Source organism: Pelobates fuscus, chromosome 1 (genome assembly GCF_036172605.1).
Source record: "Pelobates fuscus isolate aPelFus1 chromosome 1, aPelFus1.pri, whole genome shotgun sequence".
Taxonomy (NCBI): domain Eukaryota; kingdom Metazoa; phylum Chordata; class Amphibia; order Anura; family Pelobatidae; genus Pelobates; species Pelobates fuscus.
Window position 1 is genome coordinate 476,563,780 of NC_086317.1, and position 26,895 is coordinate 476,590,674.

Consider the following 26,895-nt stretch of genomic DNA (forward strand, 5'->3'; position numbering starts at 1 on the left):
CTCATCCCTAGTTTAATAAATAAATACGTTCATTGGAAACATTTGATTGTTTCTAAGTATCTATCTTTCAATCTAACCATTATTGTTTCAAGGTGCTCGGGCTAATTAGAGGTATTAGAGGCTATTTGACTCACACGGCGGTTGAAGGAAACGGTTTGACTTAATCATTAAACTTATTCACTTGCGGGTGAATAAACCCTTTTGGTTGGGTCCTTGTTTCTAATTTTCACAACCGTTGCTCACGTTTACCGCACATCTAAACTAAGTGTTCTTTTGTTTGTTTTTTGGCAAGTTTCAAATGGAATGATAATAAACTATTTTACCACAATAAGGTTTAAAAATATAAAGGAACACTATAGCATTAGGATACAAGCATGTTAATGCTATACAAGGTTGTTTACTAAAGTCCGAATTCTAGCTACATACAGGGTCATTTGGACTGCAAAATCCAGACATTGTTGATTGAATTATTCAATGTCCGGCCTTTATAATTCACGCCACAAACGGGCCTGAATTTGTTCTGGATTTCAGCCATTACGAACGCCACTGGATGGCTGAAATCCAAGCTGAATGCGGCAAATCCAAGATTGGAGAATTCAACTCCAAGCCTGGATTTAATAATTAAAAAAAGACAACCTGTTTGCCTGCTGGCCGCAATAGAAGCCAGCAGGCAAATAATGAAAACCCTCAGCAATAAGTATTACTGTAATCGAGGTAATGTACATCCATATGTCTCCATCTGCAATGCTAGTTTTTTAAACATTAAAACATTTAAACTGCTCCGTCACTAGAAATAATAGGGGGAGGGGCATAACCTGCCACCCTCCCCCCACCTGTGTACATTCGGTGGGGCTACTTAAAATTTTAAGGAGGGGGGAACTAGTGTCCCCTCCCTGATCTCAACCAATGCCAGTGGTTGGGGGCCCTAATATACTGTATATGATAAAGGGGGGGAGCTAATGTTTCTTCCCCCCAGCCACCACCCATAAGGAAGGGGAAAGTAGTGTCCCTTCCCCAAAGCCCACCAATGCTAGCGGGTATGCATAATTTTTAAAAACATGAGTGGGGCCTAGTGTCCCACTTACATCTTTAATATTGAAAGTAAAGAGGGGGACCTAGTGTCCCATGTCGGTAGATGGGGACCCTCATTGTTTATAAAATAGGAGGAGTGAACATGCCATTGTCCACCCCCCCTTGTGTGAATGGGAGTCTCCAATCCCTTAGCCACCCCCTAAAATAAAGTCTCTACCTTACCCCGCACAATGTTTTCAGTTACAAGATTAAAAAGACGCGCTATTGAGTTGACGTGGTCTGGATGCTTAAAGGACCACTATAGTGCCAGTAAAACATACTCGTTCATTTTCCTGGCACTATAGTGCCCTGAGGGTGCCCCACCCGCCGGGCTCTGGGGTGAGGAAGGGGTTAAACTTACCTCTTTCTCCAACGCCGGGCGGGGAGCTCCTCTCCGCCTCCTCTCCTCCTCTTCGGCTGAATGCGCATGCGCGGCAGGAGCCGTGCGCGCATTCAGCCAGTCCATAGGAAAGCATTCTCAATGCTTTCCTATGGACGCTGGCGTCTTCTCACTGTGAAAATCGCAGTGAGAAGCGTGGAAGCCCTCTAGCGGTTGTCAATGAGACAGCCACTAGAGGCTGGATTTACCCATTTGTAAACATAGCAGTTTCTCTGAAACCGCTATGTTTATAGAAAAAAGGGTAAACCCTAGCTGGACCAGGCACCCAGACCACTTCATTTAAGCTAAAGCGGTCTGGGTGCCTATAGTGGTCCTTTAAGGGTGAGACCCTAGATGCATTTTAAAAGATGTTGCTACCCTTAGAAATATTCAAGAAGTTGGATGTCCACCTGCAGATGTCCTGTGATACAGAGAAATGGCCTGCATGAGCCAGTTGCATTATTCTGTTAATTCTGTTTGGTCTACTGGCCAAACAGAATAAACAGAAACTCCGCTATTAATTTTCTTATTGCACACATCCTGCAAGATCTTTGTTTGTACATGTTCATAGTTTGAGCTGAACCACTACCCCTGAGTATTGTTTATAAGGAATACATTTAATTTTCAAAGGAAAACTCGATTCAAAATAGGAAAATGCACCAACGTTTGATGAATATCTGAGCTTAAATTGCAGCAATGTAATGTACCTTCCATTCATGTCCTTCAGTTTTAAGTCCGCTAATTAGAAGGGAATAGGATATGGGCAGATTGTAGAAACATCTCTTGCTCAATAAATTAAAGTGGAGTGTTAACATTTTATAATTTTTGCTGATACCGAAGGTAAAGTCTAAGCAGAAGGATTTCTGCAATAAATGAGAGCATTGGAAGATAGAGATTGATAACTGCTAATAGCATGACGCACTTTGCATACTAAGCTTCTTTTATTCCAATATAACAAATCTCACGTCACCCACCTGCCCAAACCTTGTCCTATTTATGACATCTTTAAATAACGTAACTGATATGCAGTCCAGAACCGTGTTACTGTTTGTTTAGGGTAGCTTTTCTTTGCAATATGAAACTACATTTTATTGTTCTTGCACATTAAATGCTTGTGACGGAACTTCCCACCAATATCATGGTTTTTTACCTTTTTTCGTTTGGGAGTACTGTATACGAACGATATCCATTCATCTCCCTAACGAGGACCACCCCTGTACCCTGTTAGACCGTTCCCACCAGCAACTTAAGTGCGAAACCGCAATGGAAGTAATTAATGAATGCTGCCCCTGGGTGGCAAAAAAAAAAAGAATGGCGGACATCTTGTCTCCCAAACGTGGGCAGCGAAACTTGGTCGTCGAGTGCCTGGAAGTAATTTGGCGAGGCACTCGCACGAACCACTGTAAAGATAAGACCGCTGCCCATTCTATTTTCCGACCACCTATACGAACTACGTTTGGGAGATATAAACTACAGAACAGGGGGAGCATTTGTATCCTGAAACTAAGAGATTCCCTTAAGAGATTCCCTTGCATGGTGTTCGCACAGGAACCCCCGAACAGAGACCGACCAGGACACCTATTTTCCTGGAACTGTTTTGGGCTACAACCTCGTGTCCGGCCGGTCAAAATTTTACCTCAATGGCATTCCTGTTTCACCAAACCGATCTGAGTGATCTTTGGATATGTTATACACTCCGATCGGGGCTTTCCGGGGATGTACTTTTTGTGGGGTTCCGGAGTATGGTGGGGGCACTTTTGGGTTACTGTATATTTTGTATGGATTTTCTGTACCCGAGAGATAATTATATTATAGGTTTTTCTCACGCAATTAGCTCTCAGGCACAGAGGATCCTGTGATTGAAAACCCTGTATTTGTGTGTTGGAGACACCATGTAGGGGTCTGGGCATAAAAGCCATGTGTGGCCTGAATAAAATCAGTTGACTCTCAGGACTATGTTTGGTCTGGTTACTGGGTGAATGGATGTCTGCATGTTTTAATGGTTCCAGAGTCAGAGTGGCTGAGTGAAGGAATTAGCTGAGGTAACCGGTCGGGTTACCCATGGTCCGCTACAATGCTGATCAATAAATATTAAAGTATTTTGTTGTGTCTTTCTATTGGATTAAAAGTATGCAGAAATTACAAGCCCAAGGGAGATGCCCCTCTTTACCTAATCAGTTGGGATTTAATAAGGGGAGCAGCTACAGAAAGCGTATTATTTCCAAATACTGTTAGTCCAATAAAGATGTACTACTAGATACTATATATAAAAATAAAGCATATATGTACATGAATGCGTACAGTATATCATTCCTGTTCTGTTCACTATAGGCCCCTTGGATGGGGTCAGTCAGACTGGCTCTAATCCTGTTGGGTCCTTATGTAATGACACAAGTGAATGTTTTCATATTGTGCTGAATTTGAAAGTTCAGTCTTGGTTTTTAGCCTGCTGTCCTCGGATGGACAAGTCCCCAGAAAGCACGTCGGCCTTTTTTTGGTTGTGCTAATTATTGATGGCACAGTTTTTATCACTAAAGTCTCTTACACCATTTTCCTTTTTGATTCCATGCCACCTGTCCCCAATGTTGGGCTTACATCACAATGTGTGTAAGGTGCCAGCCATGATTAGACTAATATTTGTTGCTGTTGAGAGTAATTTGAGCCCCAATTAAGTGAATTTGCCGGCTGTGGAAACCATATTTATAAACTTTCTTTCTTTTGTATTAACAGTGGGAGCTTTTATGGCTTGCGATTCTCACCCTCACCTTCTTCCTGACCCTCATCTGGTTCTATTTCTGGTGGGAAGTGGAAAACGACTACAATGAATTTAACTGGTAAGTCTGTTTTTTAATTGTTTTTATAACTTTTCTGAACAGATAATGAATTAATAAACCTGCTGAAATGGAGCTATCGCTATGGAAACTAATGCAACATTCTTGTAATTTTTAAATCTTTGACCCAGAACATTGTTTGTTATGAAAAATTGAATAGACATGTGCAGTAAATGCGGTTAATATTGCTCTAGATTTTCGTTAAAGTTTGAATTGCAATGGTTGGGGTGCTTAGTGTCCCTTTGATGTCACAGGTTTAGTGACATGGCTTTTATTAACCTCATCAATACTATAATAGAGTATAAATGTTTTTATTTTCATGTATTTTGCCTCAATCACCTTCATTTATACTCTAGTTATGATTGCCAGCCTGTAGAGGAATACATTTCTCTGCCAGTAGGCACTAGGCATTGATACAATAAATGTAACATTGTTGAAAATGTCTGCTTACTCCAGTACAGGAAGTGTCAGTGGGTCATACCATACTTACAGTCCGAGAAGGGGAAACAGTGAATCGACTCTTACCCTTTCACTGTCAGCATTACATTACTAGTCCAGAGATTGATAAAGATCGCTATAGCACTTTTAAATACCGTATATACTAGAGTATAAGCCGACCCGAATATAAGCCGAGGCCCCTAATCTTACCCCAAAAAACGGGGAAAACTTATTGACTCGAGTATAAGACTAGGGTGGGAAATGCAGTAGCTACTGGTACATTTCTAAATAAAATTAGATCCTAAAAAAATTACATTAATTGAATATTTATTTACAGTGTGTGTATATAATGAATGCAGTGTGTGTGTATGAATGCAGTGTGTGTATGAATGCAGTGTGTGTATGAATGCAGTGTGTTTATGAGTGCAGTGTGTTTATGAGTGCAGTGTGTGTATGAGTGCAGCGTTTGTGTATGAGTGCAGCGTTTGTGTATGAGTGCAGCGTTTGTGTATGAGTGCAGCGTTTGTGTATGAGTGCAGCGTTTGTGTATGAGTGCAGCGTTTGTGTATGAGTGCAGCGTTTGTGTATGAGTGCAGCGTTTGTGTATGAGTGCAGCGTTTGTGTATGAGTGCAGCGTTTGTGTATGAGTGCAGCGTTTTGTGTATGAGTGCAGCGTGTGTACATGAGTGCAGCGTGTGTACATGAGTGCAGCGTGTGTGTACATGAGTGCAGCGTGTGTGTACATGAGTGCAGCGTGTGTGTGTATGAATGCAGTGTGTGTATGAGTGCAGTGTGTGTGTGTGTGTGTAGCTGAGCCTTGGTGGGGGTGGGCAATTTTATTATTATTTTTATTATTATTTTAATAATTTTTTATTATTATTATTTTTTAAATTTAATTATTATTATTTTGTTATTCTTTTAATTTTATTTTTATTTTTTTTCGTCCCCCCTCCCTGCTTGATACATGGCAGGGAGGGGGGCTCTCCTTCCCTAGTGGTCCAGTGGCATTGGCAGTTCAGTGGGGGGGAGGGGGGCTGGCAGAGAGCACTTACCTCTCCTGCAGCTCCTGTCAGCTCCCTTCTCCTCCGCGCCGGTCCGTGCAGCTCCTCTGTCAGCTCACACTGTAAGTCTCACGAGAGCCGCACTATGACCCCGCGGCTCTCGCGAGACTTACACTGGGAGCTGACCGAGGTGCTGAATTTAATCTGTATTTATTGTATGTGGGCATTGGGCTCAAATGCAGACATTCTTTTTTTTTTTTTACATTCCATTCTGTTGCCATTTCCCATAAGCTATACAGCTAGTAATGCCTTCAGAGATGTTCCAAATACCTATATGCAAGATTTTTGAACACTGTTATTTATATATTTTTGTGACATTTTACTGCCGACTTAGTGTGGTCAGATGAAGGCCCGGGGGACACGTCATCTGCCCACACTAGATAGTACTGTGAAATTCCCACGCATGCTTAGTTGAACACTTGGGCATTCGCTATTGTCTGAAATTCGGACTGGAATTTCAGCTATATGTTAATTTGTCAGAAAGACAAATTAACGAATAGAAGAATGAATAGAAATTTCAAAAAACAAATAAAAAACGAATTTAATTTCTCTCTTCATTCTTTCATTTAGTTTATTACAAGGAGGGAGCTACCGGCTCTCGGCTTCCTCCTTGTAATATGTGAAAAAAGAAGTGGTGGGGAACAGTGCTCCCCACCACTTCCAAAACCCCACCAACCGTCCCTCACTCTATGGGAGTCAATATGATCCCCATATTAGCATAAGGGAGATTAAAATAATGAATAAAAAAATAATAAAAAATAATAAAAAAAAGTATAGCGAAGGTCTATTGAGGATAAAGGTTTCCATCAGACTGAGACACATTTATTTGTAACATTAGCAAACTGATTGCATATTAGAGTGAGTGAGTTTTATTGCTGTGGAGCTCTGTGATACATTCATACTGACTGCATATTAGAGTGAGTGAGTTTTATTGCTGTGGAGCTCTGTGATACATTCATACAGACTGCATATTAGGGTGAGTTTTATTGCTGTGGAGCTCTGTTATACACTACTTATTACTGTGAGTAATTATTATAACGCTCTGTTAGTGACTCATACACACCTTATGTTAATTAATTAATTTTATTGCTGTGGTGCTCTGTGACCCACTAATACATCCGGTATACTACAGTGAGTTCTGATCAGTGGCGTACATACCGGGGTCGCGGCCGCGACCGGGCCCGGCCCACCAGGGGGCCCGGCCGCCCTGCGCCCCAGGTATGTACCCACAGGGCCAGCCTCTTCTGCTGGGGGGCCCAGGAGCCGGCCGCCTCGGGGGGCCCCCGAGGCTGGCCCTGCTGTCACCCGGCTGGCGGGCGCGCGAGGGAGCACTGTCCCCTGAGTGCTCCCTCTTCAGCTCCCTCGCGCACCGCAGTGAAACCGGAGCCGGAAGATTACATCATCTTCCGGCTCCGGCATCAGTACGCGGCGCGCGAGGGAGCTGAAGAGGGAGCACTCAGGGGACAGTGCTCCCTCGCGCGCCCGCCAGCCGGGTGACAGCAGGGCCAGCAACACCACTGGACCCCAGGGAATCCCCTCAGCTCTCCCACAGGTAAGGAGGCTGGGGGGATTAAATGTAAAACAAACAAAAAAACGTGTGAGTGGGTTAGTGTTAGTGTGTTAGTGTGTGTGTTAGTGAGTGTGTTAGTGTTAGTGCGTGTGTTAGTGTTAGTGAGTGTGTTAGTGTTAGTGTGTGTGTGTTAGTGAGTGTGTGTGTTAGTGAGTGTGTTAGTGTGTGTGTGTGTGTGTGTGTGTGTGTTAGTGTGTGTGTGTGTTAGTGTGTGTGTGTGTTAGTGTGTGTGTGTGTTAGTGTGTGTGTGTTAGTGAGTGTGTGTGAGTGTGTGTGTGTGTTAGTGTGTGTGTGTGTGTGTGTGTGTTAATGAGTGTGTGTGTTAGTGAGTGTTAGTGTTAGAGTGTGTGTGTGTGTTAGTGTGTGTGTCTGTTACTGAGTATGTTTGTGTGCGTCTGTCACTGAGTGTGTGTCTGTCAGTAAATGTGTGCGTCTGTTCATGAGAGTGTGTGTGTCTTAAGCACGTACCTTTCTCCAGCGCCTGACTCCCTTGGCGCTGGGGATCTCTCCGTCCCGATCCGCCTGTCAGCTCCGAATGCACATGCGTGGCAAGAGCCACGCGCGCATTCAAACCGCCCATAGGAAAGCATTACTCAATGCTTTCCTATGGACGTTCAGCGTCTTCTCACTGTGATTTTCACAGTGAGAATCGCAGAAAATCCTCTAGCGGCTGTCAATGAGACAGCCACTAGAGGCTGGATTAACCCTCAGTGAAACATAGCAGTTTCTCTGAAACTGCTATGTTTTCAGCTGCAGGGTTAAAACTAGAGAGACCTTGCACCCAGACCACTTCATTGAGCTGATTTGATCTGGGTGTCTGTAGTGGTCCTTTAAGTGTATGTGTTTATGCATGCACTGGCGTACATACCGCGGTCGCACGGGTCGCAGCCCGCCGCCATGTGTTGCGGCCCCAGCCCGCGCAGAGTAAGCGCGGGGGGCACGGATCAGTTTTCGCACCGGGGCCCCATGGGTTGTGTGTACGCCACTGGTTCTGATACCTTCATTCACACACACCACTGAGTACTATCGTGTATATTGCTATGGATCTCTGGGATACATTCACATTTACTCCTATGTTACTATGAAGTGCTGTGAAGCTCCTTGATGGATGAACTTGCATGTACAGTGAGTTTTATTGCTGTGAATATCACACTGCACATGATGCTGGGGTATATTACTGTGGAAGTCTTTGATACCCATATATACTGCATATTCTGATATCTAAGACCATGGATTTGGAGAGTGAGATGGGGAATGTGGGTTTGGTTTCTGAAGGTGGTCTCTCCTTTCTAAAACCATGTCTTGAGAGATACCGCATGCGTTGTGTCTTTGACTATCCATTATCTTCTCTTTAAAATACACTGATGCTCTGTGTATTTAAAAGAAGAAAAACTACCACAACAAGAGGACATAGTCTTAAATTAGGGGGACAAAGGTTTAAAAATAATTTCAGGAAGTTTTACTTTACTGAGAGGGTAGTGGATGCATGGAATAGCCTTCCAGCTGTAGTGGTAGAGGTTAACACAGTAAAGGAGTTTAAGCATGCGTGGGATAGGCATAAGGCTATCCTAACTATAAGATAATGCCAGGGACTAATGAAAGTATTTAGAAAACTGGGCAGACTAGATGGGCCGAATGGTTCTTATCTGCCGTCACATTCTATGTTTCTATTATTTCACCAGTCTCCGGGCTTAGCCCAGAGATTGAGCTGTTATGTCATAGATACTGTGAAGCGAAGACTATGATTGCTTTGGACCACTGACTTGCAGATGGATTACTCACTTAATATTCTGACATGGTGCAACAGCGGCTTGTTTCAGTAACATTTCCATACTAGTGATCTCCTGAATATAACCTTCTAACTGAAGTGTCTTTATCCAAAAGTAGACAGATGCTTTGAGTTCTTTTCATTTCATTAGTATGTAGAGACAGACCACTTATGGTGGGTTTATTTTAAAGACAAAGGAAAACGATATAATCAAAAACTCAACCAAATCAATCAAAAAAAGAATTCTCCCCTCTCGGATGGGAAGAAGTACGTTTAATGTGAATTCATGATGCACTATAAGAGATTTCTTTCATGCTTGTGATTATATATTGGGGATTTTTCAACATACCTCAAGAGCACTTGAAACTTTTTTGTGAGGCTGGTGGGTAAAATCACAAGTTTATAGATCAAACATTCAAACGTCCTTTCATTTTTAGATGCGGTTTTTGGTTTTAGAGCTTGGAGTATTGTTGTACTTTCATTATCCTGGGTATTGTGATCTATTGGCTTTGAATGCTGTTAAAGTGTCGCTTTAAGTACCATCACAACTTTGCATATGAGTTCTAGCTGCTCGATGACACTTTTGTTGAACTTGTGTCTGCATTGTACCACACACTCCTTGGACAGAACTGTGCCAAGGATGGGTTCTTCGCTCTGGGAGTGTAATCAGAATTTCGACTGGAGCAATATCCAATTCATACTTACTTGGATGCCATTAAATGGCTGTCGTTGCCTGTGGACATGCACTATAACCACTTCAATGGCATGTAGTGATTATGGTGTATACAGTTATATTCAAAATTATTCAACCTCCATTGAAAATCCGGTGCATTGTCAAAATGTATAGACTTTTAGCTGTTTGCAACGAACAAATCAAACAGAAGCAATTGAAATACAACGAATGCTTCACATGGTTTACCCAAATTCAACTGATTCCATTCTGATTCCATAGTGTAATAACAGAATGGGCTGTATGGGTATGATGCTTATAATCTGTGGCTAAGAGAAATTGAATCGACATACAGAGAGGCGGGTTCAAACAAAGCACGAAATGTGGTTATTTTTTGTTTTGTGTGTGTTGTTTTTGTGCACTTAACACTAGAAGTAATTTATGAAGCAAATATTGAGCAGTTGGTACATATCTTAATTGTGCAAATATATTCACAGCGTAGAATGTTTTATCATGATGGTTGATCTCACTTTAAAAATAGACGACAATGTGTTTATCGCACACTTTCTTGCTACAAATTTTTTTGTACACATTTTCCGTAACTTTTTTTTTACGTTGGTGCAGTTGTAGAAACACAGAAAGATCATCGTTATAACTGTATTATTTTCAGGCACTGTCCATTTTTTTTCAGTTATTTTACGGATCGTCCAGTTTATGTTTAGAAACCTGATTTATATTGTACAATTTCATTGGAACGTCACGGCGGGTTTTGTCAGCTGTGCGCCATAATGTGGCGTGGACATTATCTGGTTTACTTGTGCAATCGTTTATTTCAATCAAACTTCCATATGTCCATTTTGTCTATTTTTAGGTTTTTATATAACAGAACAGGAAATTGGGATCACTGGTCTATTCCAATCCTTATTACTACTGCTGCTGGATTCACATACATCACAGGGTTATTGGTAAGCATATTTGATGTATTCACGCACAACGACACACAAAACGAGACAAAACCTCTCTCATCTCATAGGTATGCGTTTTGAATGGAGTGCAAGTGTTTTCACAGTTCTTACAATGTAGTCACCTTTGTGTAACATTGTGTATTGGGCCTGTGTGTATATTAACCTGTGATTGGATATGGTGATGTCTGCTTAAAAAGCAGTCACAAGGAATCCGTTACTGTATTTCCTGGTCCGTCCTTTCATTGCTGTGATTACCATCCAAGGGAATATAATAGTAGTATATAATAATAATATTAGACTGTAAAATATGACCGTTTTCCTTTAAGCCCCAAGCTATAACAATTTTTTGATTGTATCTCCTTGTCTCTAATGATTTGAATTTTGTGTGTCTGCAATGATTCCTCTGTTTGTTTTTCCTTGCAGATGCTAGCACTATGTCACATAGCTGTGGGACAGCAATTGAATTTACACTGGCTCCACAAGGTAATTTCTATTTAGTAGGAGTGAAACGCTCTGGGCGTTTGGGATTGGGGTAAAATTGCCTTATCGGATAGCGCAGACGGTCTATGACAAACCGTAAGCACTGCGAGTACTTCCAATTTCGCTGTTACATCGTTCCGTACTAAAAGTGCTGCATTATCTGAATTGCAATACAAGTGTAACTATTATTTATATTTGTATCAGTGATTTTTTGAAAATATTGGGTTTGGAAGAACTCCCAAAAAGCTCATTTGAAAAAGGGCATTCAAATAATGACTATGCAATTGCATATAATTTGCCGCCCCATTCAATATTCAGTGAAAGTGAATGTCTGCTCTGTAAACGCTCTATAATATCACAGTATGCCGTTTGAAGAAGGAGGCGGTATTCAGATCTAATATTTGGAAAACAGAAACCAGGATTGAAAACCAAACTGGAAAATAATGATCCAATGTTTTTGGGGAAAAAATTAACAAATTAATATAATTTTACGAGACATGAACAAACATCAATATTTTACATGTATGGCACCCTCATGGTAGCGGCGTAGTGTAGTTTAGTAGCGTGTATTAAAGAGATGGTTTTCTATAACTGGTTAGAATGTTAGTTCAAAAACAGGACAGTATACAATCATGTCCCAGCTGTGACATTCTGCTTCTTCCCAATTACCGGTAGTCATTCGCTTCTCATTTCTGAGCAATTTTCAGTATTCTACTTTAACCAGTGATGATAAAACTAAACTGATAAACGTGTCCATTTTCTCTTATTGTTGAGCTGTGAGTAGGTAGGTCCCACACACCCTCCAGATCTCTGCTCTTACCAACCATAAACTCCCTGCACGTAGACTCTTTACTCAACTGAGGATGGGGATATAAAGAGATATTGCTGTGCCGGTGGGATACATCCAAATGTCATGTTAAAGTCAATAATTATTTTAATAAATAAAGTTGGAACATGTGTGTATGTGTAAAATGTGGGTATAAGACGATGATGGGTTTCCTGATTTACCCCCAGTTATTTTATTATAACATTGTTGTTGGTTTCCTCATAAATGTTCTTTTTCTCCCTCATTCAGGCCTTTCTTGTGGTTATTTTGGGGACCACCGTCCTAGCCATGGCTTCCATCGAGCAGATGTGGACAGAAGAATGGGAAGTGCTTATAATTTCCCTCCAGGTACTGTAAGTGTATTCCCTCTTCTCGTGGGAAATTCTAAATTCATCCCACCAAAAAATTCAACCAGCAAACAGATTGTTCTAAGTCGGTGATTGATCTCACAGCAGCTACAAGATGGCCCTTCTTTATGGAGGTTCAATCAGGATTGTACTTAATGAAAAAATGACTACTTGTGCCCAAGTACAGCTTGCTATGTGTAGGTTGAGTATTATCTGAACACTGCTTCAATCAGGTTACATGTAGGTACCATCAATTGACTAGTTTGCCTCGAGACCCGTCTTTCTGGAGGTTCAGGCTCCAAAACAGGACTTCGTTTTCTGTACCCTCCTCTTGTTATCATATTAAACTGTAAGTGCAGCAAATGCATGATGTAAAATGTTGTAATATCCAGGAAGAGGATAAAAGGATAAAGTGTGAAGCTTTGGTAAAGAAAACCAAAACCAAAAAAAACACCAAAAAAAACACTGATAATGTGACTTTAATATCTCAGCAAGTGGTAAATGTCATGTCCACATTCACCTCTGTTCCTAGTCGACGTAATCACTGTTTTTAGGAGTTTTTAAGTGTTGTGTTCTGGAAAATGGCGCAAAGTACCAAAAGTGGAGCAAAAACCATAGAAACCTGTGGAACCAGCAGGCACGTTCCATTGGTGAGAGAGTACAGAGATGACATCCGCTTCTGGTAGGTGAAGCACCAGGAGCTGTAAAGGACCTTGTGGAAGGAGATGGGGGAGGCCGCAAGGGACTGGTTCAAGGGACTACATTCCCGGGCCACCACGCTGAAAGTGGTAAAGTCACCATCTGTGTATTTTGCAAACTATGCAAAGTCCCCAGAAGGTAACCAAATCACTTCAACAATATATTCAATAAATCAATATTATACATTTCAGACTGGACAATGAATCTTATTATATATTAAAAAATAGCAAATGAAGCCTTATTGCACAATATTTACCATAGTGTGATGGCTGGAGGAAATGAATAATACAGTCATTACTCATGCTTTGCTTGGGGTTTGGTTTCTTTAAAACAAGACCCTCACTCATTTTCTAATTCATCTTCCAGCAATCATTGGCTAGAACCACATTACAGCTATAAGAATAATCATGCTCTAACAAAATAAGCAGGTGGGCAGGAGATTGAACATTGTGATTACTGGAGCCTTGAGAAGGGTTTATATTATAAAGCCAGTAACTAATGTTAAATATTCAAAGTTAGATCCAACCCATCCTACGCACGTGCATTAGCCCAGTAGTTCACAATCCATTCCTTAAAGTGGCTCTGTCACAGGCTTAGCCCCCCCCCCCCCCCCCCACCTCTGTGTCCTCCTAGTGCGTAATGTATTTGCTTGGTCACCCCATTTTAAAATTGCTTAAGAGTTCGTCGCTGGATCTCTTCCTATCTGGCACCATCTTCAGTAAGCTGGCAGTAATGTGTTGTCTCTGCAGGCATCTGGCATTCCTCTAACATTGCCACGCATGCCCAAGGCCCAGAAGAAAGTCAATTGTGCTGGGCATGTATGTTGCTCACTGACAGACAATGGAGGATTGCGAGATTTGAGCTGAGGGACTTGACAAACGAAGTGGAGCTTGCCTTAAAGGACCACTATAGTGCCAGGAAAACATACTCGTTTTCCTGGCTCTACAGGGTCTCTAGGTCCCCCCCACCCTCAGGGCCCTCATCCCACCGGGCTCTAGAGGGTGGAATGGGTTAAATTTACCTCTTTTTCCAGCGCCGGGCGTGGGACTCTCCTTCTCCTCTCCTCCTCCTTCTCGTTGTCATTGGCTGAATGCGCATGCGCGGCACAAGCCGCGCATTCAGCCAGTCTCATAGGAAAGCATTCTCATGGCTTTCCTATGGACGCTGGCGTCTTCTCACTGTGAAAATCACAGTGAGAAGCGCGGAAGCGCCTCAAGCAGCTGTCAATGAGACAGCCACTAGAGGCTGGATTATCCCTATTATAAACATAGCAGTTTCTCTGAAACTGCTATGTTTATAGAAGAAAGGGTTAATCCTAGCTCATTAAGCTGAAGTGGTCTGGGTGCCTATAGTGGTCATTTAAGCTCTGTGCTTTGTCAAGCGTGAGAAAAATACATAAGACAATGTATTTTGAGAGAAAAAAAAAGTAAAGAAGAATGGATTTGGAGAAATGAAGGGAAGAAGGGAAGAAGAATTGATTGAGTAAAGTTAAATGGGGTTACAGAGTCACTTTAAGTGACTTCAGCAGTCCAGCATTAAGACCTATCTCAGGTCTGATCCTATGGGGATTAAACCTGGACTGTTTATGTGCCTTATAGTCTACCTCGATCCCTGATTTAGCACGCATTGATGAGCCATATCTGCAATAGGATATTTGTCGTTAATGCATGAATACATAACCGTGTGCATGAGCAGGTTTATGCGTCAATGATCTGCAGAATTCTAGATCCCCGGAGAAAGGTGATGTCTTGTTTCTTCTCGTATTAGGTTTGAATGTTTCCTTGTACCTATGTTATGGGTAATTATTAACAAATCCCTTCCATCTCTCCTTCAGGCCACGGCTCCATTCTTGCACATAGGGGCTGTCGCAGTGGTCACTATGTTGTCCTGGATAGTTGCTGGTCAGTTTGCAAGATCAGAGAAAGCCAGTGAGTATCAACAGAACCTTTCCACAAGTACATCAGATTATCTGTCCTATCACTGTAGGTAATCTTTCTAATTACGGGGGCAGGATCTTTCTGCGCCCGCTCTGTAAGGGATCATAGTGAAATATAAAATGCATTATGCTATGGATATTATACGCAGCCTACCCTAATAGTGTCACAAGGTGGATATAGAAACGATTTGGACCTCAGACACTTCATATTGTTATAAACCGTTGGATTAATAAAGGGCGAGAGTTTTCTTTTTCAAAGAGTATCACCGGTCACGTTGGAGAGATGTGTATCTTTTGCCATTTATAGATATGCTTCCTTGGAAAGTGTAACATTGATGGTCGAATGGCCAAAAAATGTGAAAATTCCTATTCAGAATCCGTCTCTGATCTAGAATGAGTTTTACATATTTTCTTTCCCCAAACGAAAACATTTAACTAGCATATAAATGGCAGCTTTTTTTATTTATTTTTTTAATCTATTTTTTTCATCCCACTTGTAACATTTGATGTTTTTAGAAACAAGATATACATGACACAGTGAAACGTATGTGTGTTTTAACGTTACTCATGTTCAATAGAGAGGTATACGTAATAAATGAGACTCTTCACACAGTTGCTGGTGACAATTTGGAACATCAGTGGGTAAATTAATTAAGTGGGTGACGTGGAGAAAGAGTAGTATAGGTTGTTACAGGAGACAGCATCAACCATGGAAGTTAGCTTGGAGGAAAGCTGAGAGAACAGAACATCTGTAGCCAAGTATAACCCTTAGGATCTGTGGGTCTTACACTGGATATTTAGGGAGACCACTGGTGACCATAGCACATGATATATCTTTCTTCATGAACACATCCTACATGCTTCCCAACTTAACTGGTACAAGGCCATCAGTTCAAAGCTACAATTTAGGGAGACTTCAGAACTTAAATCCTACAAGGTTGGGTCCATAATGTTTTTTTTTTCCATTTTTGAGCTATCATAAGGATATGAGTAATCAGAATTTGATTTATTAGTTTCAAAATTGGTTTTGGTGGATGTTCAGGCTTAATGAACAGAATACATCTCTCTACGGCCTGTTCCAATGAGATCCCTGTCCCTAGTATGATTAATTTGGCCATCTCCCTCCAGAAAGATGACCGATGGACATGTCCACCAAACATGAAGTATGGTTCTCACTGCTGCATCTCCAACAGATATTGCTGGTGGGAAACATGTGTGCCAACCTGGCTGGGGTCTAAATTCCATCAGTAGAGGACTTTCCGTTGAGTTTCTAGGTGCGTGGAACACACTTTGAGCCCTTTGTGTATATTGTAGGCTCTTGACCAGTGTGCTGATTCATGATTATACCCCAAATCTTTATGCAAGGCCTGATCAAACCCTGGTTCAGTAACAGGTGACTTTTGGTTTTCAAATAAGTACCATACAGATAACACATTTGTTGATGGAGCAACCTACAGTCACACTTTTTCCAGGATTGTGAGATAATTGCTCCAAGGTTGATCCCAATAATTTATCATACCTGACTGAAAATATACTTTAATTGAATATATGAAAACCGTGTGTTTGATGGTAAAACAGTGTATTTTGATGATTGCAAGTCAAGAAATTTCCTCATGCTGCCTTTTAGAAACCATTGGTATGCGTGTGTCACTCCATCTTGCACCCAGGGCTGTGGTTAAAGGTTGGAATCCATAAGTGTATAGAGTATAGTGGTGTAGCTAGTAACCTGGGAGAGTGCCAACATAGCTTGCTATGTGACAGATACCAGATTGATAGCATCAACTAGGTTGAAGGAAATAATGGCTCTGTCTAAGCTAAGGTATTTAATGTATGGGCTATTAACAAAAAAATTATATTTGTATCCACAGAGGAGAAAAGTCTGTGAAATGAGTAACCATAACATTAGTAATTATGACTGCTGGGAAATAAGCTTTAACCTATGGAAAATTCAACCAAATCCAACTGCTACTCACCCAATCCATGACAATAACTTACCCTCCTGGATTAATTCCTTGTCGAGTTTCTGATTGTTAGTATGAATGCATACTGTATTCCTTCAAATGGGTTTGCAGTTTGGTCAAAGCTATCAGGGGTTGAGTCAAAATAAGGAGGACATCGTCAGCAAAAAACTACTCTTGTGAGACTGAGAACACAGTGTATATTAATGTTAGATCAAATTGCCATCTCCAGGGGTTTTAGTGCCAGGACATTCAGTAACAATGACAATGGGCACCCCTGCCTTGTCCCATTTGAAATGAGAAATAGGTCAGATACAAAACCCTGCTTTGAGAATTGTAGCAGATGGAGAGCTATACAAGACTGTTGTGACTGCAAGAAACAAACCTCCCCATAGTTTCTTCCAAAAATTGCCTATTTAGGCGATCAAACACCTTTAGTATGTTTCCTGCCGTTAGAGAGTATCCAACTGTGCTCTCTTCAGTTCCTTTAAAAGGGCATACTTTTTGAATAGGGTGTAAAAACTCTTTAAATTATGGGAATATATCGCTTTTTGAGCCCACCGTGTAACAGCTACCTGACTACACTGCCATGCCCCCCTTTCTAATTTATTTAATATTCATTCCATTTGTGTGCAGGAGCACAATTCATATGCTTAAGACAATGCATGGAATTCACAAGGCATTATTGGGGTATATAGTGGTCTTACTATTGGTTGCAGCTTCGGAATAATTAAAACTTGTTTCTTGTCTAGGAAAGTCGGGGAATGCATTCCTATTCCCCACTTCCATGGTATCATCACTTGATGTTGGTCCTGCTATTGTATGATGGGTGTTTTTAAAGGGGCATCAATAGAGTTTATATGCAGCTTACTCTCTCTGAAACCACAGATCATGTGGGAGTGTAGCAAGAACCCTGATGGAGATGTCAGGAGGTGGTCACAATTCAGACATGTTCATCACTTACATTAAAATCATTTAATACAATTTAGAAACCACTGGTGTTTGTATGGCTGTTTGTTATTGCAAGTTTCCATTGCAAAGTCTGGTTTGGGAGTCATTTTTAAAAAGTTTGGGTAATCCTGATCTTATTATGTTTATTATATCTTAAGTGGTTATGTAATTCCACCACGAAAGTACATCTCTCTTTGGCAAGGCTAATTTAGTTTTTCTTGGCTTCACGCTGCAGTAAGTGAGAAATGACTCAAAATGTGGCAACACAGAGGCAACAGGGATATATATATCATTTTTTTAACATTTTTTTTTTTATTTTGGCTCGAGCCACAGCTGTTTAAATGTTGACATGGAATTACAAAAAAGATGGATGGGCCAACTATATGGGGCTAAAAATCATAAGTGGGAATATGTCATAAAAAACGATTTCAATTACTAAACTTTACTTTCTGCTAACTTAACTACGTACTACTCTTTACCACACCTTTCAGTCCCGTTAATTCACATTTTTTAGTAAATAACCCTGACAGTAGAAACATGTCATATTCAGTATAGCTGTCCTGTGAATGTGGGATACGAAAATCTTAATTAAACAGAACTTGCAATAAAGAAAGCCTAAATAGGGCTCTCTTTACAGGAAGTGTTTATGGAAGGCTGTGCAAGTCACATGCAGGGAGGTGTGACTAGGGTTCATAAACAAAGGGATTTAACTCCTAAATGGCAGAGAATTGAGCAGTGAGGCTGCAGGGGCATGTTCTATACACGAAAACTGATTAATTAAGCTAAAGTTGTTCAGGTGACTATAGTGTCCCTTTAATTCGAGCTCCGAGATCTGCTGTGCCTTCTCAGCCACTTCCTGATTTCAACAATTATTACTGGAGATGTGATGGAGAAACACATGGAGTTCAGCATCTTTTTAAAAAAAATAAATAAATAAATAAATAAAAAGGGGTTTAGAAGGACACAGGGAGATATATAGACACTGAATAGATACAGTTTATTTTTGGTTATAGAGCCGATTTAACTTGTAATTAGGAGGTATGTAGGTATATTTTTGACTGCATATATAAACAGAATTTTATAAATCATATGTAAATGTACAATGGCTGCTCTTTTAATAAGGGTGGTTTAAACCAGATTAAACATTATCCTAGTTTCTAGTTTGATGTATTTATTTCTTGACTTACATCGGCTGGAGTAATGATACATTGTATGACTGTATCTTAGTTTTTCAGATTTGCATTATCCTGGCGTACCTGGCTGTGATCATTGCACTTTACCTGGTCCCACTGACCATTTCCTCACCCTGTATAATGGACAAGAAGGACCTGGGGACCAAACCAAGAATTATTGGCCATAGAGGTGCGCCCATGGTAAGACTGCACGGCTATTTACCCTGATTGACGTATTCTAGAGATTTACTCAAGGGGCAGGCGATGGTTCTATGTTCTGATTCCCTGGATAACTACTCAATCATTTAAAACTTGTTGTTTATGCTATAAATGCAGAGAAATAGCATATTCCCATTTCAGACAGGTTGACCGGCCACCTTTTTTATTTCGACATGAGTGCTATATGGATCCAGCCTCTTAGGATAATTGAGGTCTCTTTGTCTGTAAGAGCAGCCATTTTCTTCGTGATGATTCAGGCAGGATTTGCGTTAATGTTAATTTTGGAAGTGAGAACATTTATTCCACCATCTGTGAGTTGTCACTCTTGATGGCTCATGAGAAAAAGACTAGGTACTTGTCATGTTTTGCCTTGTTCCAAATGCAAACATAAAACACCTTGTCTGATAAATACATATTTATCGCAGTGTTTTGGAATCACTGTTAAATATAGTGAAATTCCAAGGTGATATATATAGATCGCTTTCCATAAACATTCTTTATGGACGGAACATCCACACATCAGTTTAAACTCTTAATTCCCTCACCTCAGCAAATTAATTGTATTAGGTTGAGGAATGCAGACGAGACCACACTTACCAGCACTCCTGTGTCCAGGACGACATTATCGCCCAATGATGCTTCTTTTATAGTGCCATATCAGGAATATCATATTCCAATTTGTGTTTTTTTTGTTTGTTTTTTCAATAGTGAGGTTTTCTGCAGTTTATGATATTTAAGGGATTGATCTCAATACCATCTGTAAGACCATTAGTGCCACCAGCCATATTTTTTCAATTAAACAGTAATACTATAGAGGATGGAGGTAGATAGGAATACAAGAAATGACTGTATAAGATACATCAAACCGGTATTCTTGAGTAGATCTTCCAGAAATGCTACCTCTACATAAAGCGTTGGCTGCGAACTCTGAGCACCATCTATCCATCCACCCATCCCAAAATTGGACATCTTTTGAAAAGCTTATCAAAAACTTTAAATCAAGGCCTTTATTAGCATAAGGAATGTGAAATGCAAAAAAAAAATCTAATTCCTGATTTGAGAAACATTGTGTGTTCGGAATGAGCAGAATATGTTGAAGATCTATTGAGATAATGGACCGTGATTACCGATCTGTGAGTGGGCAAAAATGTTCCCATAATGGAAGGAAGAGTGTTTAAGACCAGACATGCATCCTTACTTCCTCGCAAGCTGATTATATATATCTCCATTTAGTCAGCTTTTACGTATTGAAAATTGACCATAATGGCTTTGAAGGAGATGTGGAAGGTGATTTTGTAAAAAGGTTTCACTGCTTTTCGAACCCTTGAGAGCACATTATTAAATCATGCTCATGTCTTTCCTTAGATAGGTTTAGATGTTTTCTGTGGGGGGGCAGGGACTAATGCCACCTTACGTGGATCCTTTGATGTTTTTCCTGTACATGTTCCTGCTATACAATCGTTTTATTCAAAGGGAAACTCCAGTGCCAGAAAAACGATCCGTTTTTCTGGCACTGGAGGGTCCCTCTCCCTCCCACCGCCCAATCCCCGGTTACTGAAGGGGTGAAAACCCCTTCAGTGACTTACCTGGGACAGCGGCGATGTCCCTCGCCGCTGTCTCCGCCTCCGCGACGCTCCTCCTTGTGATTACGTCGGCCGGTGGGCGAGACTAATCTCGCCCACCGGCCGAGGAGACCTAATGCGCATGTGCGGAAATGCCGCGCATGCGCATTACGTCTCCCCATAGGAAAGCATTGAAAAATCATTTCAATGCTTTCCTATGGGGTTTTGAGCGACGCTGGAGGTCCTCACACAGCGTGAGGACGTCCAGCGACGCTCTAGCACATGAAACCTGTGCTAGAAACTAGGAAGTGACCTCTAGTGGCTGTCTAGCAGCCACTAGAGGTGGAGTTAACCCTGCAATGTAATTATTGCAGTTTATGAAAAACTGCAATAATTACACTTGCAGGGTTAAGGGTAGTGGGAGTTGGCACCCAGACCACTCCAATGAGCAGAAGTGGTCTGGGTGCCTGGAGTGGCCCTTTAAATAATATGCAGATGAACTGCACTCTGGAACGTTTCTCCAGTCCAAATAAGGATACAGAAAATCGAGGTGGAATAATTCGGACTTAGAAACATAGAATGTGACTGTAGATAAGAACCATTCAGCCCATCTAGTCTGCCCAATATTTCCAAATACTTTTAATTAGTCCCTGGCCTTATCTTAATTCTAGGATAGCCTTATGCCTATCCCACGCATGCCTAAACTCCTTTACTGTGTTAACCTCTACCACTTCAGCTGGAAGGCTATTCCATGCGTCCACTACCCTTTCAGACTTTAGTTGAATTTTTACTCATGACATTATGTTTTGACCACACTATGTTGCCTTTGTCAAATCTAACACTCTGATGATATTGCTCATATTTACACACCGTTAATAGAATCCACACATTTCAATTTAATCATATACCGGTAATTAAATAATCAAATAATAATAACACATTTCAATTTAATCAAATAATTAAACTTAATGGAATCCGTTTTTATAGAGGCGACCCTAGTGAAACAGGTTCCAGTAACCTTGTTTAATTATTTGATTATATTGAAATGTAAGACAATCTCTGATTACCCTAACACCATTATATGCCGTATTGCCAGTGCACCGTTATGGCCGGGCAAAGGCAAGCTAAGCACTCCATAATCTACGATATTCTGCACCCGCAATCTCTGCTGACGTGGCCCCAGACCTCTGCTGATGGCAGCGGTGTTTGTGCGTGGCATGGCTGGGGATTCTGATACTCCTACAATGCCATTTATACCAGTGTGCAGTCTGTAATATTTCAATATAACATACAGTGCGGTCTTGGGTAATGCACAGTAACAACCTTCTAGAACCTGGGTGCCCAATAGGTCGATTCCCAGATGTTTTATAACTACAGCTTCCATGATGCATTGTCATTCTAACATCATGCAAAGCATGATGGGAGTTGAAGTCCTACATCATCTGGGGATCTACCTTTTGGGCAAGTCTGTTCTAGAAGGACTTTAAAGGGGTTACACCAAACTGATAAAGTCCTACAGGAGTTACCCTATTAGAATATAATTTATTACTCTTGCAGTTTGATATCACTTGGTGACTGTCAGCTTTTGTCCCTGTCACACACAGCTAGCTGCCATATGGAGATGGATTTAAGGCTTGGTCTGTGCTAATGTAACATGTGTCTTGGCAGAAGTAACGATTATTATTTATGGGCAAACAGTGCACAGTCACCATGTCCCCTTGACATTTGTTCGTTAGCAATATATTTTATGACTAATAAGATTTCTATTGAGTTACCGAACTGGATTGCATGCGACTATCTTTGCTGTCTGTGACCCAGACAACTCCCCCTTCTCTGAATCAACGCACAAGGACCACTCAACCCTGGGTGTGCGCTGGAGTGCTTTTCATGGCTTCTATGGATTAAGTACTTCGTGCCTGTTTTTGTGCTATTTGAATTAGTACATAAGTATGTTTTAAGTATGTTTTATTGCATTATATTTAGTCACATATGATTTACCTGGTTTGCAATGTGTCGAATGCTCTATTAGTCGACATTCTTTTCCATTTGTAGAAAGATAAAAATGGTGGCTTTTAGTTTTGGGACAGAAAAGCAGCTTGGGTAATTGGCTCGTTCAGCTGTCCATGTTTACAGTCATTTTGAGGACTTCTACTCTGACCAAGTCCTGACCTGCAGGTGTGGAATTCTATTGCCCCTTTGAAGCTTGTCATTAATCAAGATCCCTTTAAACATTATTATACAATTATTTTAATGGGGATATAAAAAATGTTTGGCCTCTCCGTTAATAATTGGAAATAATTGGAATCATTCGGGAAACTAGACTGTAACCACACGGTTATTTACTGAAGTGTTAGGGCAGAAATTCTTCCCCAGGAAATATTCACAGAAATGATCCTTGACCAGTCATTAAGTATCCTGTCGCAGACTGAATATATAAATAACATACACGGTATCAGAGAGATTATACAGGGCAGAGGAAAGGGGTTTTAACATTTGCAAAGCTACCCAAGTTATTGTGTTTTTGACTACACATCCCATCATCCATATTTAGTGAGAGTCCCAGCTGAACTTTACTGGGATTTATGCATCCCTTCTAGATTAAAATAACACTACAGGGTCAGAAACAAAAACATATATTCCTGATCCTATTGTGTTAAAACCACCATCTAGCCCCCCTGCCTCCCTCCTGGTCCCCATAAATATAGCAAAATCTTACCTTTCTTGCAGTCTGCTGTTGCTGGCTCTACCCCTGTTCTGCCTGTTTGTCTGACCTCATCAGAAATCATTATCTCAGCCAATCACAATAGGAAAGCATTGGATTGGCCGAGCTTGTCAACGAGGTAGATAGGGGCAGAGCCAGGACAAGCCAAGCACAGCCCTGGCCAATCAGCATCTCCTCATCTCTACGCGAGTTATTGTGAGATTGCTCAGCTAAGTGTTCATTACATGTAAAGAGGCCTTGTCTAAAAGGGGGGCAGTTGGATCAGACATATAGACTAACCAATGGAGTGCAGGAAATGAGTAAGTCATGGGGGATAACTGAGGACATCTCACTTTTGTCATGATGTCACAGAGAAGCCCCGACTGTGCAGGTAGAACACGGTATGTACTGTGAGCACAAACGGACTGTTCAGCATGTAAGTAACTACCTAGAGGTGTCACGTCCACGAGTACAGTCCTTGGTAAATGTCTACTTTCTTGTAATGTCTACCTGTCTTTAATGTGTGTTTTTCCTCTCTCTAATGACATATATGTTTTCCCGAAGCCTGAGTGACAATTAACAGCTGCTACAATGTTCTTTCAGGGGAGAAACTGATTATTCTGTAATGTATGAAAATTAAAATACAATTGGTAAAAAATTAATTATTCTCAACATTTGCTAGAGTTTCTTATTAATTTGTAGCTGACTACACTGAGCAGCTGCTGGTGATTGGCTGTGGGTGGCATTGAATGTTACCATCTGTTGTCATTCAGATGGCATTGAATTTAAAGTAGATATACAGCTTTTCTGTTCGTTAATACCTTGCGGATACAGATTATTAGAACGATATGGAATACCATTCATACGGTGGATTCAATGCTATTCACGCAAATAATACTGTGACGACCAAATGAACTGTTACCTGTGATATTACTTTTTAATCTTTTTAAATACATTTTGAAAAAAAAAAAATAGTGAGAGCTAAAAGAACAAGACAAGAGAGAGATGTATCCTATACATTGATGTACGCTTAGAACTAAGAGACGTTTTCAGGACCACCTTATGATCATTCATGAAGGGTAGAAACATAGAATGTGACGGCAGATAAGAACCATTCGGCCCATCTAGTCTGCCCAGTTTTCTAAACACTTTCATTAGCCCTGTCCTTATCTTATAGTTAGGATGGCCTTATGCCTATCCCACGCATGCTTAAACTCCTTTACTGTGTTAACCTCTACCACTTCAGCTGGAAGGCTATTCCATGCATCCTCTACCCTCTCAGTAAAGTAATGCTTCCTGATATTATTTTTAAACCTTTGCCCCTCTAATTTAAGTCTATGTCCTCTTGTTGTGGTAGTTTTTCTTCTTTTACACAGTAGTTTCTAGAGAGTGTTGATACATATGAGTGGCGTAGTGCGTTCAGACTCATACAGTATGTATTGAGTATTGAGCCTAGGTGTTCTCTTTGACTCCGACCTCTCCTTCAAGCCTCATGTTCAGTCTATCGCCAAATCCTGTCATTTCCATCTCAAAAACATTGCGCGCATCCGCCCCTACTTAATGCCAGATGCGACTAAGGTGTTGGTCCATTCCACTGTCCTTTCTCACCTTGACTACTGTAATCCGCTTCTCAGTGGTCTTACGTGCTCCCAACATGCGCCGTTACAGTCCATAATGAATGCGGCAGCGAGGCTCATCTTCCTGTCCGCCTGCACCTCCCATGCCTCACCCTTCTGTCAGTCCCTACATTGGCTTCCTATAAAATATAGAGCTCAATTTAAAATTCTGGTTCTTGCTTTCAAATCGCTACATAATGCTGCTCTCACCTATTTATCCTCCCTTATACACAAGTATGTCCCGTCTAGGCCCTTACGCTCTGCTGAAGACTTACGTCTATCTTCTGTCCGTACTCCCACCTTTGATGCTCCCCTTCAAGATTTCTTGAGGGCTGCACCGTTCATGTGGAACTCGCTTCCCTCCTCCATTAGATGCTCACCCAGTCTCCACTCCTTCAAAAAATCGTTAAAACCCCACTTCTTCATAAAAGCGTATCAATTAAACTGTTAATAGCTCCTGACTGATTCCTCTTCTGCAACTGTCACTAGTCTAATACTATCCTTACCTTTTTGTGTCATTTTACCCCACTCCCTCTAGCATGTAAGCTCATTGAGCAGGGCCCTCAACCCCTCTGTTCCTGTGTGTCCAACTTGTCTGGTTACAACTACATGTCTGTTCGTCCACCCATTGTAAAGCGCTGCGGAATTTGATGGTGCTCTATAAATATCATAATAATAATAAAAATAATAATAATGGATTGAGAGGCTTCTGTTTAAAAGATCTTCACCAGGTTCTCACGGGATTCATCTGAATTAAAAGACCATGTGAAACTTGATCTCTCTCTAATGCCTAAACCATTAAGAGATGCTTCATTATATTGCTTAGCCCAATGTCTAAATCTAACACTTAGCACCAAATCTAAGCCTTAAAGCCTGGCGCTACTCGCTACCTAAGATTCCGTTACCTTACAATTCCAATAACCGGTGGCTGTGTGTGCCAAGATAGTGAATATTGAAAGTAACCATCTGAAGTGTCTCAGGTTTCAACCTCGGTGTCATGAACTGGCTGTAAACCATGACAGATGTTTTATTTGTACCCGGTGGGATAGTTTGGTGATATGTCAAGACTAAACAGACTGTGACAAAGCATTATGTAATGAGCTGAGAGCTGGATCTGCCAGCTACAGCCCAGATTAGATCTGCGGACCTGGCTGTGGATTATGCTGGGTGCTTATCGTGATCTGAAGACAGTAAAATCAATGCTCGCACTATCCGGGCAGCTGACGCATCGCTTGTAACTTTTCATCCATGTAAACACAACCAGCGGAGCTGGTTTGCCCTAAGTAAGTAATATGGCAGCTTCTTCACTATCTTCACACTGTATGACACAGAGCACGGGCAGGGTGAGTGGACGGCTCTATTCCAGTTTGATACAATTCTCTTATGCTCCACTATTCTCGAGTGGCCATATAGATCTGAACTGACATGAAATCTAATCTTCGTGACGTGTTCTAAATCGTAGGATCTACATACAAAAACAAAATAACTAAAAGTTTTGCAAAGAAAAACACTTTTTTTCCTACCCTTATCTTGTCCGTGTCACACCTCCCAATAGCAAAATCTAGTCCAGAGCATATTACGGCCATTTATAAAGCGCCAACAAATTCCGCAGTGCTGATTACATTCTAGGTACTTCCAGATAATTCCGGGTTAGAATGTATCTATCATGCCAGAT

The 26,895-nt window shown here is 41.1% G+C and overlaps 1 protein-coding gene across 5 annotated transcripts in view; it reads left to right on the plus strand.

Moving 5' to 3' along the window:
* GDPD5 (glycerophosphodiester phosphodiesterase domain containing 5) overlaps positions 1–26,895 on the plus strand; it is a 225,507-nt gene that overhangs the window by 165,798 nt on the left and 32,814 nt on the right. For all 5 annotated transcript variants that reach the window (XM_063432230.1, XM_063432266.1, XM_063432238.1 and 2 more), the window contains exons 3-8: positions 4,181–4,284; positions 10,660–10,753; positions 11,177–11,236; positions 12,309–12,407; positions 14,940–15,033; positions 19,178–19,323. In XM_063432230.1, the coding sequence (XP_063288300.1) occupies positions 4,181–4,284; positions 10,660–10,753; positions 11,177–11,236; positions 12,309–12,407; positions 14,940–15,033; positions 19,178–19,323 (597 nt within the window). The remainder of the gene's footprint in view (positions 1–4,180; positions 4,285–10,659; positions 10,754–11,176; positions 11,237–12,308; positions 12,408–14,939; positions 15,034–19,177; positions 19,324–26,895) is intronic.